General features: G+C 17.6%; 9 protein-coding genes across 9 annotated transcripts in view; 4 read left to right on the forward strand and 5 right to left on the reverse strand.

The window, feature by feature from the left end:
• PGSY75_1349500 (hypothetical protein) overlaps positions 1 to 5,398 on the reverse strand; it is a gene marked incomplete at both ends in the record, with an annotated part of 9,567 nt that extends 4,169 nt beyond the window's left edge. The window contains one exon of the mRNA XM_018787529.1: positions 1 to 5,398. This exon is cut by the window's left edge and continues 3,928 nt beyond it. Coding sequence (XP_018640271.1) covers positions 1 to 5,398 — 5,398 coding nt within the window.
• A 1,308-nt stretch (positions 5,399 to 6,706) lies between these two features.
• Positions 6,707 to 7,870, forward strand: PGSY75_1349600 (hypothetical protein; the record flags this gene model as incomplete). The annotated part of the gene is made up of 2 exons (XM_018787530.1): positions 6,707 to 7,134; positions 7,363 to 7,870. The coding sequence occupies 2 exons, from the start codon at positions 6,707 to 6,709 to the stop codon at positions 7,868 to 7,870; spliced, it is 936 nt and encodes a 311-aa protein (XP_018640272.1).
• A 523-nt stretch (positions 7,871 to 8,393) lies between these two features.
• Positions 8,394 to 9,306, forward strand: PGSY75_1349700 (putative membrane protein; the record flags this gene model as incomplete). Its single annotated transcript, XM_018787531.1, has 2 exons — positions 8,394 to 8,595; positions 8,741 to 9,306. The coding sequence occupies 2 exons, from the start codon at positions 8,394 to 8,396 to the stop codon at positions 9,304 to 9,306; spliced, it is 768 nt and encodes a 255-aa protein (XP_018640273.1).
• Positions 9,307 to 10,108: 802 nt separating this feature from the next.
• On the forward strand, positions 10,109 to 11,434 carry PGSY75_1349800 (putative nucleolar preribosomal associated cytoplasmic ATPase; the record flags this gene model as incomplete). The annotated part of the gene is made up of 1 exon (XM_018787532.1): positions 10,109 to 11,434. One exon carries the CDS (start codon positions 10,109 to 10,111, stop codon positions 11,432 to 11,434), a length of 1,326 nt encoding a protein of 441 aa, XP_018640274.1.
• A 462-nt stretch (positions 11,435 to 11,896) lies between these two features.
• On the reverse strand, positions 11,897 to 12,427 carry PGSY75_1349900 (hypothetical protein; the record flags this gene model as incomplete). The annotated part of the gene is made up of 1 exon (XM_018787533.1): positions 11,897 to 12,427. One exon carries the CDS (start codon positions 12,425 to 12,427, stop codon positions 11,897 to 11,899), a length of 531 nt encoding a protein of 176 aa, XP_018640275.1.
• Positions 12,428 to 12,749: 322 nt separating this feature from the next.
• On the reverse strand, positions 12,750 to 14,515 carry PGSY75_1350000 (hypothetical protein; the record flags this gene model as incomplete). The annotated part of the gene is made up of 8 exons (XM_018787534.1): positions 12,750 to 12,884; positions 13,019 to 13,099; positions 13,309 to 13,438; positions 13,613 to 13,686; positions 13,755 to 13,834; positions 13,996 to 14,060; positions 14,146 to 14,218; positions 14,350 to 14,515. 8 exons carry the CDS (start codon positions 14,513 to 14,515, stop codon positions 12,750 to 12,752), a joined length of 804 nt encoding a protein of 267 aa, XP_018640276.1.
• A 732-nt stretch (positions 14,516 to 15,247) lies between these two features.
• On the reverse strand, positions 15,248 to 17,186 carry PGSY75_1350100 (lysine--tRNA ligase; the record flags this gene model as incomplete). Its single annotated transcript, XM_018787535.1, has 2 exons — positions 15,248 to 16,796; positions 16,984 to 17,186. 2 exons carry the CDS (start codon positions 17,184 to 17,186, stop codon positions 15,248 to 15,250), a joined length of 1,752 nt encoding a protein of 583 aa, XP_018640277.1.
• A 1,578-nt stretch (positions 17,187 to 18,764) lies between these two features.
• Positions 18,765 to 19,501, reverse strand: PGSY75_1350200 (putative small nuclear ribonucleoprotein E; the record flags this gene model as incomplete). Its single annotated transcript, XM_018787536.1, has 4 exons — positions 18,765 to 18,783; positions 18,925 to 19,049; positions 19,174 to 19,263; positions 19,454 to 19,501. The coding sequence occupies 4 exons, from the start codon at positions 19,499 to 19,501 to the stop codon at positions 18,765 to 18,767; spliced, it is 282 nt and encodes a 93-aa protein (XP_018640278.1).
• An 889-nt stretch (positions 19,502 to 20,390) lies between these two features.
• PGSY75_1350300 (hypothetical protein) lies at positions 20,391 to 21,217 on the forward strand (the record flags this gene model as incomplete). The annotated part of the gene is made up of 1 exon (XM_018787537.1): positions 20,391 to 21,217. A coding segment is annotated over one exon (827 nt), but the record flags the coding sequence as incomplete, so codon positions are not given.

Consider the following 21,217-nt stretch of genomic DNA (forward strand, 5'->3'; position numbering starts at 1 on the left):
TTATCACACAATATACTTTTTTTATTATCACCCTTTTTTTATTATCACCATTCATATAGCGTTCATTATTTAAGGTTATCCTATCAAAAAGAATATAATCTTTTGAATATATATGTTCATTTAAATAGTATGATAAAATATTAGGAACATAACAACTTATTAAATTTTCAAAATGATCATAATTAAAAAATTTTCTTATATTATAATATCTCCTTAAATAAATTATATCATTCTTATATTCTTCTTCTTTTAGTTTTTTAGTTTCTATATCCTTAACAAATTTTTCGTCCATAATAAATAGATCATTAAATGAGTTATTAATACCTTCAGGTACGTTTGAACAGAATAAATTTTTTTTTTTTTTTTTTTTTTTTTTTTCTTCTTTATCATAAATATAATTCTGATTATTATTATTATTATTATTATGTTCATGTACATATTTTTTATATTTTTTATTTTTCACATGTTTATCTGCGCATGAATAATCATTATCTCCTTTGTCTGAATAAAGTTCATGCTTTTTCAATTTCATATTTTTTACACTAGTACGTTTCTTTGTATTATGTACAAATGTATTATTTTCATCTATTGATTTAGATGATAAAAACTGTTCAAAATGTTTTATAAGAAAGAAAAATCTGCTAGCCATTTGCACAGTGATAATTTCATTTGTCATATTATTTGTAGATGATTGGTTTAATAAATCGTCTAATGTATTTTCTTTTTTGTTCTCATGACTTTGTTTCTTTAAGAATAACTCATAAGTTTTATATTCATTGTTATTATATAATGTGAGTGTGTTTTTATCAAAAAAGGAATAAAACAGGTGTATGACAAAGTAAAGAATAAATGTATTCATGGGTATTAAGGTGGATTCTAGTGCGTCATTATAAGTATTATAGATACCTTGGACATCATATTGTTTATATGGGTCACCATAAATATTACTACAACTATTAATATTATTATTATTATTATTATTACTATTTGTCATATGTGTCGTATTTGTAGATGCTGCTTCTTTAAATTTATTATATACAGTTCCACTTTCTATAATATACTCTTTATTTATATTTGTTTTTTTTTTGTTCCTTAGGGTTAAATCATTTCCTGCCAACAAATAATGAATAACCATAATAATACCTTGCATAATATATGGTGCATCAAAAAATATTTTTTCTTTTGAATTTTTATCTATCATACATGAGGTATAAAAATATAAAAATAAATGTATTAATATTCTATCAAGAAACCAAGAAGAACTCAAAACTGTTTCTACATTTAATTTGTAAAAAACTCTCTTTTGTATATTCTTCTTTTTTTTTATAATACATTCATTCAAGAATATATTTTTAAAAAGTTCATCATTATCTATACTTTTACATATATGTATGTTTTCCTCTCTATTTTGTTCTTTATCATAAACATTTTTCTCTTCATTTTTTACATTTTTTTTGAAATTATCGACATACAATTTATTATGCTCAAAAGAATTATGCATATTATTATAACAAACATTAATATTATTATTACATATATATTTGTTATAATCCATTTTAGATGTATTATATATATTATTAGTAACACACATATTATTCATACCACACATATTATTATTTGCATTATATATTATAGAACTGTCTTCGCTCTTCATTGTTTCAAATTTATATTTTTCTTCTTCTTCAATGGAGGTATTCTTTATATTATTATCCATATTAGACATATGTGTATTACTAAACGAATTATATATAACATTTTTTATTTCATTATCATAACATTCAATCTTTGTAAAATATTTTATCAGATTTGTCAACTTTAATTTTTCATCTACTTTACCTTTATTCCATATATTTTCTTTTATCAATGATTTTAATAGTAACACAATTCGAAATGATTTTATTAAATTTTTTAGTAATAAATAAGAAAAGAAAATAATTTTTTCATCACTATTTAGGCAACTAAAATCTATATAATGCACATTATTATCATCATTTATTATATCTTCATTTATAATATGCTGCATATTATAATTAACATTACTCTTTTGAGATAATATAAAATAATGAATCTTTTTGATCTTTTTCTCAACATTTTTTATATATCTTACAAAAGAATTATTTTCTTCCTTACATTTATTTGTATATGTAAAATAATTTTCATTCCCTTTAAATATATCATTTTCTTCTTCATCACTCATTATATTATTATTATATGTTTTATATATATTATAAAAATATGGTATGAATATCATAAAACGTTTAAACTTGAAATATAACGACATATACAATAAATGCACTTGTCGTCTTACCCAAGATAAATATATACATAATGGATTATTACTATTGCTATTATATTTATTATTATTATTATATTTATTATTATTATATTTATTATTATTATTATTATTGTTGTGGTTATTTTTTTTAATATTTTTATCTCCTTCCTTATATAATTCATCCTCATTATTACAATCAAATAAATCATTATATTGCAAACTCTCCAATAAACGCATAACCCTAAATCTAATATCAAGAACATGAAAAGAATATTTATATCCATAATTCATATAATGATTAGGAATAGTTAACATAGTTATCAAATCATTGTTCCTTGAATTTAAATATAATTTATTTCTAAATATACTTATTAATCTTTTTATAAGTAATAGATTTTGAAGTTTTACATTGTAAATATAATCTATATATTCAAAATAGTCGTTAATTTTTTTATCTTTTTTTTTTACATTTTCTGTATTATTATTATTATTGCACTTATTATATTTTTGATACTTTTCATATTTATCATTTTTTTCATATTTATCATTTTTTTCATATTTATCATTTTTTTCATATTTTTCATTTTTTTCATATTTTTCATTTTTTTCATATTTATCATTTTTTTCATATTTTTCATTTTTTTCCTTCTCATAAGCATCTGTAGGTAATAAAAATACATCCTTCTTATTATCATCTACATAATTTATATCCTCTTTATTCAAATAACATTCGTCATTCCTAAATAAAGCATTTAGAGCATCTGAATATTTGTCACATATTTCTTTATACATATATTTATTAATCTTATTTTGGCTACCTATATCATATAAGAAATAACAATTTAATTGGGTTGACAAAAAATAATATACTAAAAGAAGAGATTCATAAGACATCAATTTATAATCATTTTCATCTATATCACATTCATCCATATTATAAGATTCATTATTATTATGCGAATTAATTTTTTGAAATATTGAAAAATTATTACTAATACAGCTAGGAATTTTATATGGATAAAAATTATGACTTTCTTCATAAAAAAAACTTTGGAAATTTTTATTATCAAATAAAATTGAACTATCATCAATAATATTATTATGAATATAATTATCATTATTATCTATTTTGATATTTTTATTTTTATATATATAAGATAACATATTTAAATCATTAAACTGTAAAAGAAATTTCTCATAACACTTTTGTCTATTCTTATAAAATGTAACAATATTATTTCCATTATATCTATCCATATCTTTCTTAAAATATATATTCATATTTAAATTACTACAATAATTTATATTATTATATAATATTTTATCTATATAAATATCTTCATCTCCACCTATACCTTTATTTACATAATTATTTGATAAACAACTATTAATCTTATCATTATAATATTCTTGGTCATTCACATTGTGACATACAGATTTTATTTCATCAATATCATTTTGTTTTATTATTATAGGGATATAAAATATATCGGGGAATTGACTATCCCTATGAGAATTTATTCCTTCACTTTTATTTTCATTTTTTTCAAAATTATATTTTTCTTCTCTATTTAAAATTAATGTATTATTATTTTTGTTATCGTTCAATTGAGTATTTATCATATCATCTTGATCAATTTTAATAGTATTTTCATTTTTTTCAAAAGACATATCATTTTCTTTTTTTTTTTTATTATCATTATCTTCTTCTATTTTTAATTTCTCTTTTTTATTCTCATTAAAAATCAATTCCCCCTTTAGAAAATGTGGAGCGCTATTTTGCACTTTTTCTAATAAATTCATTATATATGTATTAGAACTATTATTTGTTTCTGATGGCATTAACATAAATTCTTCCTCCTTAGATAATATATTATTATTTTGAATACACTCTTGTAAATTACCTATATCAATATTTTTTTTTAAAATAATACTTAGCCATTGTTGATAATCTATTAAAGAATCATAAGAGCTTATTTCTTTTGATGTTTCATATATAACTTTATTTATACGTATATGTTTTAATGCTAATAATTTAATAAATGTTCTAAAGCTAGAATATATTTTTTCTATTCTATATTTTTCTCTTATTTCGAATTTTTCTAAATAAAGACTTTGATCTTGTATTTTATTATTTCTTTTTTTATATGAACCTTTATCATATGATTTTATACTTTTATTTTTATTTTCAAAATTAACATGTTTTTTTTTTTTTTTTTCTTCATTTTGATGTTTGTTGGAAGACATATCCTTATTACAAATGATATTATTTTTGTTATCTTTCAATTCATCAATATTTTCATATAAGAAAGATAATATTTCTTTTTTTTTTATATATATGGCTTCTATCCTTTCATGTGATTTATTTATAAGATGTTTACTTGCATTCTTTGCAAATTTATCTATGATTTCTTTAAAAGAATTTATTTCTTTTTCTAACTTAACATCTAATTTAGAAAATTCTGAAAAGTAGTTTACATATTTTGGATGATTTACATATTCATTTGTAAATTCACTTTTTTCTAAACATTTTTTTAAATAATTATCTAAATGTATTATGGGTATATTTTCTATACATATATCATTATAAATATTATCATTATTAAAATTATCATTATTAAAATTATCATTATTATTATTATCATTATTAATATTATCATTATTATTATTATCATTATTAAAATTATCACTATCTTCATTTTCTACATTAGCTTCTAAATTACTTTCCTCTTTATATATATCATTAATATCTTCTATCCTTTCTTTTTCTTCTTTTTCAAATTCATCAACTATATTTTTTTCTATCTCATCACTAGCTGATATATTTTCTTCAGACATATGTTTTATAACTGAAATAACATTTGTGAAACAATCTACAAGATATACATTCTCATCTAACTTTTCTTTATCACTTTCTTTCTTCTTTTTTATATTGCATATAATTGTATTTCCATCATTATGTATCTTTTTTAAAGACTCACCAAAAATTCGGAACGCACTACCTAAATCTTTAAATATCTTCTTTATGTCTTGATTTGTTTTTATACCACTATAATCTTTCTTCTTCAAAATATATTCTATATTCTCAATATCAGATATCGTTGACCTTTGTAAATGCAACATTATTAATAAAAACAAATCAACATCTCAAAAAGAATAAAGGGGGAAAAATAAAAATAAAAATAAAAAAAAAAAAATATATATATATATATATATATACATATATATTATTTATATAACAAAGTATAACGAAATCATTCGAGACAACAAATGTTAATATTGAAAGAAAAAATTTCTATATTTACAAATAAAAAAAAAAAAAAAAAAAAATTTCAAATATATAATCATATAAATAAATGTATTTTTTATATGGATATATATATATATTCTTTTTAAATTATGCAGATAATATTACAAAATAATTGTTATTATGACAAATAACATAAAAATTATAAAAATAAAAATATAAAATAAAATAAAATAAAACGAAGAATATATAAAATATATATAATATAATATAATATATATATATAATATATTTAATATTTTATATATGAATACAATTTATCAAAATACACATAATATATATATATAATATATATAAATATATTTTTTCTTTTTTTTTTAAAATAAAATACCAAATTTTTTTTTTTTTTTCTTCTGAAATATGAATTACAATTTATTTATATCGTTAAAGAAATAAAAAGTGAACCGAAAATTTATAAGATATTTATTTATGAAGAGCAAACCAAAAAATAAAAATAAATAATTACATATATATTAAACAAATTATGCCAATATGGTAACAAAAAAAATATATATATTTTTATATATATAATAAAATAATTATAGTATATATTTAAATTATATGAAAATGATATAATAATGTGGAAAAAAAAAAAAAAAATAAAATAAATAATAAAATAATGTATTATATAAATAAAGAATGTAAACCAAACTATATAATGGTATCACATATAATATATATATATATATATATATATTTTAAATATAAATTTTAGAATATATAAGAATTAAAAAAAATACATAATCATACAAAAGGAAAAAAATAATAAATATAAAAGTTCAATTACAAATTTTTTTTTTTTTTTTTTTTTTTTTTTTTTTTTTTTTGGATATATTGGTGTAATACATTTATATAAAAATTAGACATTAATAATTAAAATTGAACTTGTGAAATACTGAAATTTTTTTTTTTTTTTTTTTTTTTTATAGATGTTCATTTTTTTACTAAATTTATGAATATTTCTGTTTTATCCAAATGGACTTTTATACATACATATAAATTTAAATACATATATATATATATATATATATATTTATTTATTTAAATTTATAATTATATTCATAAACTTTTTGTTTATTTTATTTTTTTTCCGATTCAAGATTAAAATCAAAAAAAAAAAAAAAATGAATACGTCGTTGAGTAATAATGAAAATGAAAACAATTTTTATATAAAGTCCTTTTTTGAATCACTATCAAATTTTATTAAAAATATAAAAATTGAAATAAAGGATATATTTGAATTACTTAATTATCCATGTGTTTATCATAACTCTAAAAAAAAATTTAGTGTAAGTGAAAATGATGATTATAAAAATTCTTTAACAACAAATGTAATCAGCAAAATAGACAAAAAAAATATTGAAAATTTTAAAGTATATCAAAAGGAACTACATAATATTTTACAAAATATTAAAACTTTTAACGAAAAATATAAAATGGATGTACCTTTATTATCAATAATAGAAAATTTAATAATCTTACATTTAATTAATGAATATAAAATTAATAATATTGTCAAAAAAATAAAGGAACATAATATACCAATGCCCGAGTAATTTTACCTGAACTGTTCATATTTTTTTAATTTTTACTCTCCACTTATTTATTCAAATAAAAAATATATATATATAAATAAATAAATAAATAAATATATATATATATATATATATATATATATTGATCTATATGTGTAGCATATATATATATTTTTTTTAACATCAGTAATACATTCATTCAATTAAAATTTTACATATATATATATATATTTTTATTTTTTTAGATCAAATAGTGATTTGCCGGATTACATAATTCCAACATTAGAATTAGAAGAAAACCAAAACAAGTCAAATTTGAATGTCAGTATAAGTGAAATAAATAATTTGTCCATAAAAAATAATGCTGTGAAACATATTTTGGAGAATGCACAAATAAAAGTAAATTTTTCTAAACTTTTTAAATTGAATGAAGAAAATCACTTAAATTCAAGCAGTATAAATCCCAGTTCAGATCTTAATGAAAAATCAAATGAATTAAACATATATAAAAAAGACGATCAAATTAATAAGTTAACCAATGATATAAAGGAAGATATAAATAATGAGACAAACGAAAATCAATATTTAAATAGGTCATACAACAGTGAGAACGAAAAACATAATCTTAGGACGAGTAAAAATGACGAAAAAGCTAATCCAATTGAAAATATTGGCTTATCCGAAGAAACACTAAAGTTATTAAATTTGTTGCCCAAGAAAAGAAAAAATAATGAAATCAAAATGGATGAATAAATTAATAAATAAATAAATAAATAAATAAATAAATAAATAAATAAAACAGGGAGGAAAAAATATATATATTTATATATATAAATAAATTCATACATATATATATTAAAATATTATATTTAAAAAATAATAATAAAAAAAAAAATAAAATAAATATGTGTAATACATATATGCACAATTTAATAAAAGGAAAAAATATACTTTTTCTTGTTAACATGTAAATTTTTATATATAAATGGTCTTTATATAAATATATAAGAATATTATTTTGAAATAATATTTTTTCAATAACTTTTTATCTTATATTGTTCTTACATAAAAAAAATATATATATAATATATATATATATATTTATTTTTAATTTTTTTATATTTTTCATAACTTTGTTATTTTGATAATATTCTCCTTTTTTATTTATATTTATATTTATATTTATTTTTATATTTATTTTTATTTTTATTTTTAATTTTTTTTTTTTTTTTTTTTTTTGTTTAAATGTGTATAATATTAATAAAAGAATAACATAATGATATTTGATTTTGCATTAAAAAATTGCTGTGAAAGAAATCAATATATAACATTCATAAATATTTCCGTGTGTGCAATTATAAATATAATTTGTTGGAAATGGAAAATTTTAGAACCATTCAAATTGTTGACAGTTTTTTTACATGAGTTTTCTCATGCCTCTGCTTGTTGGTTAACTGGAGGCAAGGTTAAGGCAATCGGTTAAATTTTAAGAAATAAAAAATATACATATATATATATATATATATATATATGTGAATTAATTTATATTAATATAATTATGATTTTGTTTTATATTCTTATACGTATTATTTTTATTTTTATTTTTATTATCATTTATTTTAGAGGTAAATAAAGATCATGGAGGTTCCACAAAAACAGTTGGAGGTAATCAATATCTTATATTACCAGCTGGATATATTGGTTCATGTTTTTATGGAATGTTTTTTATATTAATGGCTTATTTAAGTAAATGGACGTTATTAATATCAACCGTGTTTTTATGTTTTTTATTATTACTTGTACTAGTAGTATTTGCAAAGAATATGTTTTTACGTTTTCTGTGTTTATTATTTTTAACTATAACTATATCTATATGGGTATTATGTGAATATTATAAGGATAAAGTATATTATTGGCCATTAATAATAATAATGACTTTTATAGGAGTATTAAATGAAATGTATAGTATAGTTGATATTTTTGAAGATTTAATAACTAGATCAACACCTGATTCAGATTCATATAAGTATGCAAAATTAACCAAATGCAGTTCTAAATTATGTGGAGTTTTATGGCTTTTAATTAATTTATTTTTTATTGTTTTAACCATATATTTAATTGGAGCTATTCAAGTACAAAATTTTGATACACAGTTATATCACAAAGTGGATATACAAATCAAAAAGTAAACATTATATAAAAATAAATAAATATATATATATATATATATATATATATATTAATTAAAATATATGAAATTATATATTTATAAGGAATATAACATATAATATATACTTTTTTTTTTGTTTTGTTTTTTTTTTTTTTGTTTATTTAAGAAAGAAAGACTTGCTTTTACAAATTTATCAAATAAATTATTATGCAAATAAAATATTATATATATATTATATATATATAATATATATGTTATGCCTTATTTAATAAATAAAGCAAAATAACGTAATTATTTTTTATAGAACGTTCATATGATAATATTGTACATATAAATATATCTATTTTTCTATTTTTCTTTTTTTTATTTTTTTTATTTGTTCATCATATAAAAATGAAACATATGGATTTAATAAAAAATGAAAAAAATATTATATATTTAAAAAATTTAACATATTTTTTAATTATTTTTTCTTTAAATGATATATTATATATATATATATATATATATAACAGTTCAAATAAAAAAATAAATGTCATTTTAGATATTTTTTTATAAGTATCCATTTAAATAAAACAAAATAAAAATATTTGTATATATATATATATATTAAATTATTTTGACCCAAGAAAAAAAAAAAAAAAAAATATTGATAAGGATAAATATTTAATATAACGATTAAATATTATATATATATATATATATATATATATTATATTTTAAAATAAAAATATTTACATATATATAATATAATATAATATAAGACTTTTTTTTTTTTTTTTTTTTTTTGTGTGATTGTTATATTTTTTATTCGTTTTATTATGAAATATGGACAAGTTGTAGTCGGTCCTGCGGGCAGTGGGAAGAGTAATTATTGTAAGTTGATGAAAGAATTTATGAGAATTAAGAAGCGTAATTGTTATGTAGTAAATTTGGATAGTGCATGTGAAGAATATTATTATGAAAGAAAGAAGAAGCCTATAAATACAACATCAAATATAGAAAAAGAATTGAATGATTATTATGACACAATATATGATATAGATATAAGAAATTATGTAGAAGTAAATAATTTAATGGAAGAACAACAATTAGGACCTAATTGTGCATTATTAAGAAGTGTAGAAATATTATATGAGAATTCTTATTTATTAGAAGATGAATTAAATAATTATGATGATGATGATAATTATTTTATTATAGATACACCTGGACAAATTGAATTATATACACATACAGATTATTTTAAAAAGATTTTAAATATATTTACTGATCAAAATATAAGATTAATTATTGTTTTTTTAATTGATATATCATTTATTAGTTCCAATACAAAACTTTTATCAGCATATCTTACAAGTTTATCTACCATGATAAATTTTGAACTACCTCATATAAATATATTAAATAAATGTGATTTATTAATTAGTAAGAATTATTATCATGAATTTAATAATTTTAAACATCGAAATAATTTTTTTTATCAAAAAGAATTATATAAAAAAATTAACAAAAAATTATTATATTATAAAAATCAACCAACATATGAAAAAGATAATTCACAAGAAAATGATCACTTTAATAATAAAAACAAACATATTTTAAATCATATCAAAAATAATTATCATAATTTAAATATAACTAATCAAGAACAAGACAAAAATAATTATCATGATGATAAAACATTTCTTGAAGAAATAGAATTTTTTAATAATACAAAATCATTTAAAGATGAATATGTTTTATGGTCAGATGTTGAAAATACAAGTTTATCAAGTTATTCATCATTTAATTCAAATCAAAAAAATAATAATCATTCAATTTATAATTCATCAGATGAAAATAAAAGTGTCTTATCAGATGAATGTGAAGAAACTATATATAAAAAAAATTATGAAAAATTAAATGATATTCTTTCATTAGATCCTCATGATATAATAATTACAGCAAATAAATGCATGTCAAAAAAATATTATAAATTAAATAATGCCTTTGCAAATATAATAGAAGATTTTAATTTAGTTTCCTTTTTACCTTTAAATATATATGACGATGATAATGTAGATTTTATTATTAATTCGATAGATATGATCATACAATATGGAGAAGACAAGGATGTCAATGATAATTATGACATGGGATCTTGAAAAAAGTAAAAGAAAAAAAAAAAAAATGATCCCGCTGAATATAAACATGCTTATATGTGTATAAAAAAATATATATAATATATATATGTATATTTTTTTTTTTTTTTTTTTTTGTAAAAAAGATATGACTTTTTAAAGTTAATATTAAGAACAATTATATTATTTGCTTTAAGTTATATTATAAATATGGAAATATATATATATATATATATATTGATATATTTTTATTTACTTATTTAAAAACTTTTAAAAATTAATATGTTTATTTTAATTAATTAAAATGTATAGCAATTTTATTGTAGTTATTTAAAAAAAAAAAAAAAAAAAAATCGCTTACCAGTATATATACATATATTAGTAATAAAATATCAAGTTTATATTCTTACAAAAAAAAAAAAAAAAAATTATATATTAAATATATATACTTATATATATATATATATATATATTTATATTTATATATCACATTTGGTTCCCCCGTATGTTCAGGTTTCTTATATTATATGGATGGACACCTAATATGCCCATATATTTACTTAATAAATATTTGGTTACTTCTGCAAATACTACATTAATATCTTCAAAAAATTGTCCTTCAATATTTATTACAACAATATTATTTTCTATTCTTATTAATTCTAGTATACTATGTTCAGTAAAATAATATGGATAATCTTTTTTAAATGTTTCTATGTCTTTCTTCACCTCATCAAATGTTGGTATATAATTATATTTATTTCGAAATATGTTCGAATTATTTATAAATGGTTGTTTCTTTTCATCATCATTACTATCATGTAACTTCTTATTTCTGTTGTAAGTAAATTTCTTTTTTTTATAAGCAATATTTTTCAAATAATTTTTTTGCACTATAAAAAATATACAAGATGAGGGATTTCTATGACCATAAAGTAGTTTATTTCTCTTCAATAAATAACAATATGATAAAATTAATTTGTATAAAATAAGGAAATATAAAAATATTAATTTCATTTTTTTTTATTCTCACAAAAAAAAAAAAAAAATTATGTGTCCCCCATTACATAAGGAGCACACATATAAATGTATATACATATAAATATATATATATATATATATATATATATTTATTTATATATTTTATCTATATTTTATTTTGAATTGAATATTGTGTTTCCTTTTTAACACATAAAAATACATGTTACACTTTATATAACTTTTTTCATATAGTATTGAAGAAAAATTATTTTATATATATCACACATTGTAATAATAAATATATACTTATATATACATAAAATGTTTTATTTTTATTTTTTATTTTTTTTCTCACTTATTATATTTTATAAGATATTTTATTATTACATACACTTTTGCCTTGAATTCTTTTTGTTATCAAATGTTTCTTAGTTGATGTTTTATTTATACTCTTTTTTAAATGTAGATATTCTTTTTCTAAATCGTTATAATCCTAAGAATAAATATATGAATGTGCACTCCTATTAATATTAAATAATAATCTAGATAAAATTATATTTATAAGCACCTAATAATACATATATATAATATATATATATATATATATATATATATAATATTACTAACTTCTTGTAATAACTTGAGTTTATTTCTCAAATTATTTAAAGCAAGATTGTCCTTGATATTTCTTATATTCTCAAGAGCTTCCTATAAAAAATATAATAAAATTTTAAAATCATATATTAAATAAATAAACATATATATATATTTATATTTATATTTATATTTATATTTATGTGTGTGTTCTTTATTTTTTGTAAACAAAATATTCACTTAGAAGAAGAAAAGGAAGTACAGATTGACTTTTAATTTTTTTTTTTTTTTTTTTTTTTTTTTTAATATATTATTTAGCTTACTTTATTTTTCTTTTCCTTCTCTTCATTTTGTTTAATTATATCATTCATTTTTTCCTCATATTCTAATACAACTTTGTCGTGCTTTTCTTTATAAGACTTTAAGTATGACGACAAGTTATTTATTTCTTTACTGTAACATGAATTAATGGAAAGGAAATATAATTAGGATATAAATGAAGAAAATATTATTATATATAAAATATAAGAAGGTTATAAATATAATATATTTTATGACATATTCTATTCTATGATATTTTATTGTATTATTTTATTTTATTTTTTTTTTTTTTTTTTGAGCAGTTACTCTTTTGATGATATATCTAAATCTAACTCTACAATAACACTATTAAGTTTAAACAACTCATTTTTTAAGATTCTCTAAAATAATGATATTTTAAAAATTAAATGATTGAATATATTTTATAAACTATATTAGTATTTATTACCATTTGTTTTTCATATTCCTCGATTTCTTTCTCTTTTTGTATTTTCAAAATTTTTATTTTCTCTTCCAATAGTTGCTTTTCTAAAATATACATATATATATAAATATATATATGTATGTATATATTTATATATATATATATATATATATATATATATATATATATATATATATCTATATTTATTTATTTTAATTTATATAAATTAATATCAAATCAACATATTACAACACTTTGTGATAACCTAATTCTCTTTCCTTATTAATCTCTTCGATTTTTTCTTTCAATTCCTCATTCTGTCTCTCTACACTATAAAGTAATTATAAAGGTACATATAAATATATAATATTCATCGGTATATGCATTAATATATTCCTATTTTAATTCATTTTACTCTTCAAATATATTTTCATTCTTTATCATTTTATCAGTTTGCTCAGATATTCTTAATGAGACATCAAGATTGTCTAGGTGTAATATATAAGTATAAAGAATTAGGTTTTAAATGTTGTATAAAAATTAAATGTATATTGAGCAGCACATATATATATATATATATATTTTTATTTATTTATTTTTAAATTTTTGCTGGTTATACTCTTCCTTTCCTCTTCATATTTTTCATTTATTTCTTGGAGACTTATCAAAGCCTGATTTAATTTTAATTCATATAATTTTTTTTCTTTTAATAAATGTTCATAAGATTTTTCCAAATTCGTACAGCTATTTAAAAAGTAATTTATATCAAAAGGAGGATTGACCATTTGAAATATTAATATAAGAAAAAAAATTAAATAATAAATATAAAAAAAAATACTATGATATTCCAAAAAAATATTAAATCCATGTCTTATAAGAAACAACACATATATATATATATAATCATTTATATATTTATTGAGCTATAAATTTATGTTTGTATTTTTTTTTTTTTTTTTTAAATCCAAAGAACTATTTTATAATAGACATATATATATATATATATCATACCACTATTCCCATGTATATACATATGAATTAAAAAAGGTAAAATTTTTTTTCATTTTAATATATACATATATTTTTATTTATTTATTTCATGTTATAGTTATTAGGCCTATAAAATTATGCTAGTGACTCACATCACCCAATTTTTTAATTTGTGAAGAAGTAATAAAACATAAATAAGACAGAAAATAATTTATAACAACAAATATATATATATATATATATATATATTTATTTATTTATTTGTGTATGGAATAAAAACATATACACTTTAAAAAATTAAAAATTAATAACATTATAACAAAATAAATATCCCACAAGGATATTAAAAAAATATTACAAACTGATTAAATATATATATATATATATATATATAACAAGTCATACAACCAAATAAACAATAAAGACATAAATATGTAAATATATATATATATATATATTTAAAAACATTTGCACATTTGTACTCTCATTTATATATATATATATTTTTTCTTATTTATCTTAATATTTCAATTGGCTGGTCGCATGGTGGGGAATAATATAACATCCTTTATAGAATTTTTGTTGGTCAAAAACATAGTGATTCTATCAATACCTAATCCTAAACCTCCAGTGGGTGGTAGACCATATTCTAGAGAGGTACAAAATGCAGAATCTAATTGTGCTGCTTCTGTGTCACCTTTTTCTCTATCTTTTTGTTGTGATTTAAAACATTCCTTTTGTTTAAAAGGATCATTTAATTCTGTGTATGCATTTAGAACTTCTTTTCCACAAATAAACATTTCTAATCTTTCTGTCAGTCCAGGTTTGCTTCTATGATATTTTGCAAGTGGGCTCATAATTTGTGGGTGTTCGACAATAAAAAATGGTTTATCGTTATATTTATTTTCAATAAAATGTGAAGCAAGTTGATCTAATAATTTAGCTGCAGTAGGAGGATTAGGTAATTCAATTTTGTGTTCTTTAATAATATTAATCATTTTTTGAATAGTTTCATTTGAATCGAATGGTTGTTCTAGTGTAGTATTAGTTGCTCTTTCTATTTCTTCTACAATAGAAACTCTTGGATATGGTGGTGTGAAATCAATTTCTATGGGTGGATTTTCTGGTCCATCTTTATTATATGAGATTTTATATGTACCAAATAAATGATATACTAACTGTGAAAAGAAATCTTCTGACCATTTTATTAAATCATTATAATCAGCATAAGCCCAATAAAATTCACAAGAAGTAAATTCAGGATTATGTGTATTATCAATACCTTCATTTCTAAAAACTTTACCTATTTCATATACTTTATCTATACCACCTACTATTAACATTTTTAAGGGTAATTCAGTGGCAATACGTAAATATAAATCTAAATCTAAATCATTATGATGTGTAATAAATGGTCTTGCATTTGCACCACCAGCAATTAAATTCATCATAGGAGTTTCAACCTCAAAGAAACCTCTTTCATTTAAAAAATTTCTTAAGAAATTAATTATTTTTGTTCTTGTTATAAATGTAAATCTCGATGATTCATTAATTAATAAATCTAAATATCTTTGTCTATATCTAATCTCAGTATCTTTTAAACCATATTTCATAGGTAGCATATGTAAACAAGCTGAAAGTAAAATAGTTTCATTAGGAAATATACTTAATTCTCCTTTTTTACTTTTACCTGGAAATCCTACTATACCTACAATATCACCTCTTCTTATTTTATCATAACATTCAACAAAATTTCCTTTTTCATGATTATGAAATGAATAATTTGCTAATACTTGAATCTTTTCTCCATCTCCAACTAAATCAAAAAAACGTAATTTCTGACCAGATGCAGAAACTCTCATTATACGACCAGTTATATTTAATATAGTATCTTCTAAATGTTCACCATTATTTAAATCTTTATATTTCTCAATAAACTCAGGAATACTTATAGTTCTTTCAAATTTGTGAGGATAGGGATTAATTCCTTTATCCTTTTGATCTTGTATAAATTTAGATCGATTTTCAAAGTATAATCTTGGATCCACTTCACCTTCTTCCTCTTTTTTCTTATCTCTACAAAGGTAAACAAATATAAAATAATAGAAATAAAAAATATATATATATATATATATAATATATTATATTATATTAATGACATTCCTAAGTATTTATTTTTCTTAATTTTTTTCATTATTTATATCCTTTTTATTTTATATATATATATATATATTTTTTTTTTTTTTTTTATTTTCCCTATTACTTGTTTGCATTCACCACTCGCTTATTCTTTTCTCCCTCAAGAACGTGCTCCTTTTTCTCATTCATTGTGACAAAACAACTTTTAAAATGACAATCAATCTGTTTTTTTGTGTTTTTTAAAATATTGGAGAATGATTTTTCAAAAATATATGTATTCACTTTTTTATATTTTAAAAAGGATAATAACAATGACTTACTTGTCATAAGATTTTTTTTTGACAATTATATAAATATATATATATATATATATATATATATATATATTTAAAATAATTTTTTAATTTTTTTTTTTTTTTTTTTTTTTTTAATTTTACATTTAAATTTTTATTAATTTTTTTTTTTTTTTTTTAAAGCAGAAACGACTACATACATAAAGATATGTGACATATATATTATATATATAATACATATATATAATATTTAGAAATATATATTTTTCTCTTCTCTAGTTAAAAAAAAAAGAAAAGAAAAGAAAAATTATACAATATATAATATGTATAATATATACATAAAGATATATATATATATATAATATAATATAATATCATAATTATATATACAAATATTTATATATATATATAAATATATAACACAAATTTTATATCTTTTATTTTTAATTTAATCCTTGTTCGGCTTAAAATATACATAATACATATATATATATATATATATATATATATATATTTTAAACAAAAGTAATTTATATTTTAAGAGTATATTATATCTTTTTCTATTTTAATCAATTCAATAATATATAGTCAAATTAATTATTATTCAAAATGACAAGAGTTTTTTTTTATGTGTTTGATATAGTTTTATTAAAAAAAAAACGCTCCTATCAATAAATATATCAACATTCTTCATGGGTATATATATATATATATAACAATAATATAGATAAAAATATATATATATATATATATATATATTTATATATTTATATATTTTTATATTTATATATTTTATCTTCGTGTTCCATTTAATATTAAACAGTGTAATAACAAAATAAAAAGAGTAGATTTTACTACCATCAGAATATTGTTATATTTAGCAAATAAATATTTATATATTTTATATACAATATATAAAATATTTATATAATTATATTTTATTTTATTTTTTTTTTTTGTTGTGAAATACAGTCTTATGTGCAAAATAAGCATTATCATTTTTTTTTTTTTTTTTTTTAAATATAGAAATAATAACGGAAATAAAAATATACATGTATATATAAATACACTGTGGTGAAGCAAAATTTTTAAAAAGACTATTTGAATATTTTAATATTTTGAATATTTTAATATTTTAATATTTTATGGTTTAATTATTTCATGTACTGAGAAAAAAAAAAGAAAATTAAAATAATTATAATATCATCCTTATGAGGATATATCAATATAATAAGCAACATTAAAAAATGCATTCTACATTGAAATAATAAATAAAAATTACGATGTCAATATTTTTATTATTTATTTTATAAAATTAATTTATAAATAGTTTTTTAAAAAAGTAAACAAAAAACAAAAAAAAAAAAAAAGAAAGAAAGAAAGAAAAAGAAATAGGAAAAGAAATGATATATATATATATATATATATATGTTATTATAAAATGAAAAGATTAAAAATTGAAAAAATAAATAACCCATATAAATATATAAAAATATATTTAATTTAATTTTATTTATATGATTGTTATATATATTATAAAAAATATATGTGTTATAATGATATTTATTATTATGTTGAAATGATATAAGAATAACGAAATACCTCATGTTTTTTATTTTTCTTCATCTTTTCTAGAAAAAATAAAAAGTAAATATATATATATATATATTAAAATATCATGATGAATATATTATATAAGATGTTTATTTTTTTATATACAAGATATAAAGTCTATCCTTATATATTTATTTATATATTTATAATCTTCTTACACTTCCATGATTAAAGTTATTGTATCCCCTTTTAATAATATTTTTCCAAGTTCCTTTTTTATATTTTTCTTTACTGATATTTCTTTTGTTTGGTCTAATACCATATTCATATATTCGTCAAAACCCTGTAAAGATTTTTATATAACAAATAAAATATAAATTATAATAATATAAATATTATATTATATATATATATATATATATATATATATATATATTCATTTATGTGTATATTTTCAATTCACTTACCAATATAATACCTTCTATTCTCATATCAGGTTTATCATATAACCATATTTGCACAACCGTTTTGTTTGTAAAAAACCTAAATATTTGGTTCTGTCAATAAAGTAAAATAAATAATATATATATATATATATATATATATATATATATATATAATACATACTTATTATATCTACAAATGTGCGACAAACAAAAGTTTTGAAAACATAACCATGTAATAAATATACAACATATTATAGCAAATAATTTATTTTTTTTTTTTTTTTCTCTTATTATATCTTACTATAGGTTGGGTCATAATTTTTTGTAACTTCTTATTTGTCGTAGCCATTTTGAATTACAGAATGAATAAATAGATAAATATTAATATATACAAATAACACAAAAAATATAATATAAAAAAATAATTTTATATAATATATATATATATTATAATATAATGTCAAATAAAATACATATAAATTTAAAAGTATATATTTTATAATTATTATGGATTTTATCCTTCTGTGATAAATAATGTATATATTATATATATTGATACATAAAAAAGGAAAACATATATATAAATAAATAAATAAAAGAAAAAAATTACTTATAATTTCTTCCTTTTTTTTTTTTTTTTTTTTTTTTTTTTTATTATTTTATAGAAAAAACAAAATAAAAAAAAATAAATAAATAATAAAATATAACATATATAAAAATATATATGTGGTAAAATATAATGTATGTATATAAATATATTATTTATATATATATAATATTTTTTTTATACTTTTAAAGGTATTTTATTATTATATTAATATATAATATATAATATATAATACAACTTTGTTTATATATATAATATTATATATATTATGTATATTATAATAAAATAATCTTTTCTTTCAAAAAAAATGAGAACCTTGTTATAGAGAACAAAAAAAAAAAAAAATTATATATATATATATATATATATATATATATATATATATAATATATATATTTATAAATATATAATAATTAATAAAATGCCGTCGTATATATTATATGCTTTTATCAAAAGTAATAAATAATTAAAAATATTTTAATATATATATATATAATCTTCAAAATGACCAATTAAAGGTATTTAAAAAAGAAAGAAAGCGTTTCTTTTATATATTAAAAAAAATAATAAAAAAAACAAATTCATGATTATCTTTCATTTTTATTACCGACCTGTTTATGTTTAATAAGATATGTCGAATAAGATTAAAGAAAAAAAGAAGCTTAAAAAAAAAAAAGGGAAAAATGATCAAGAGGAAAAGAAAATACAAAAATATATGAACAATTTATGGGGATTTTCATCATCAGAAAATGAAGAAAAGAAAGAACATGAAAATGAAAATGAAAATGAAAATAAAGATGATATTAAATATAATACAAAACAGAAAAATAAAAATATAAAAAATAATGATAATATAATGAATATATATAATAATAATAATAATAATGATGATGATGATAAATATTTATTAAATGAGAACCATAAAAAAAAAAAAAAGGATTACACTTGTGATGAAAAAACTAACATAATAGTTAATGATAAAGAGAAAAATAATAATAACAATATTAATAATACATATAATAATAAAAATGTATCAGTGACAATAGAAAAAAACAAAAAAGTTCAAGAGCATCTTAATAAAAAATATGATAATAATAATGAAAATAAAAAATTTATAAAAAATACAATAATCAAAAATGATATGAATGATAAAAATTTATATAAAGAAAAGTTAAAAGAAAAAAAGATTTTTATGGATACAGTTCATGAAATAAGAAAAATGACATTGCCATATCTAGATAAATTTCAAAGAAAAAATGTTCAGAATTATCAAATAAAAACACTTGGAGGAAAATTTGAGAAAAGTTCAAAAATACATTACACAGAACTTATGTCTAGAAAAAAGTCAATAAAAAAATATATTCTTAAAAGAAAAGAAAAAGATAAAATTTTAGGAGTACAAACACAAACAGGAAATTATATTGATATGCAGGATGTTTTTAGAAAAAACAAAAAAAT

Source organism: Plasmodium gaboni, chromosome 13, assembly GCF_001602025.1.
Source record: "Plasmodium gaboni strain SY75 chromosome 13, whole genome shotgun sequence".
Classification (NCBI taxonomy): domain Eukaryota; phylum Apicomplexa; class Aconoidasida; order Haemosporida; family Plasmodiidae; genus Plasmodium; species Plasmodium gaboni.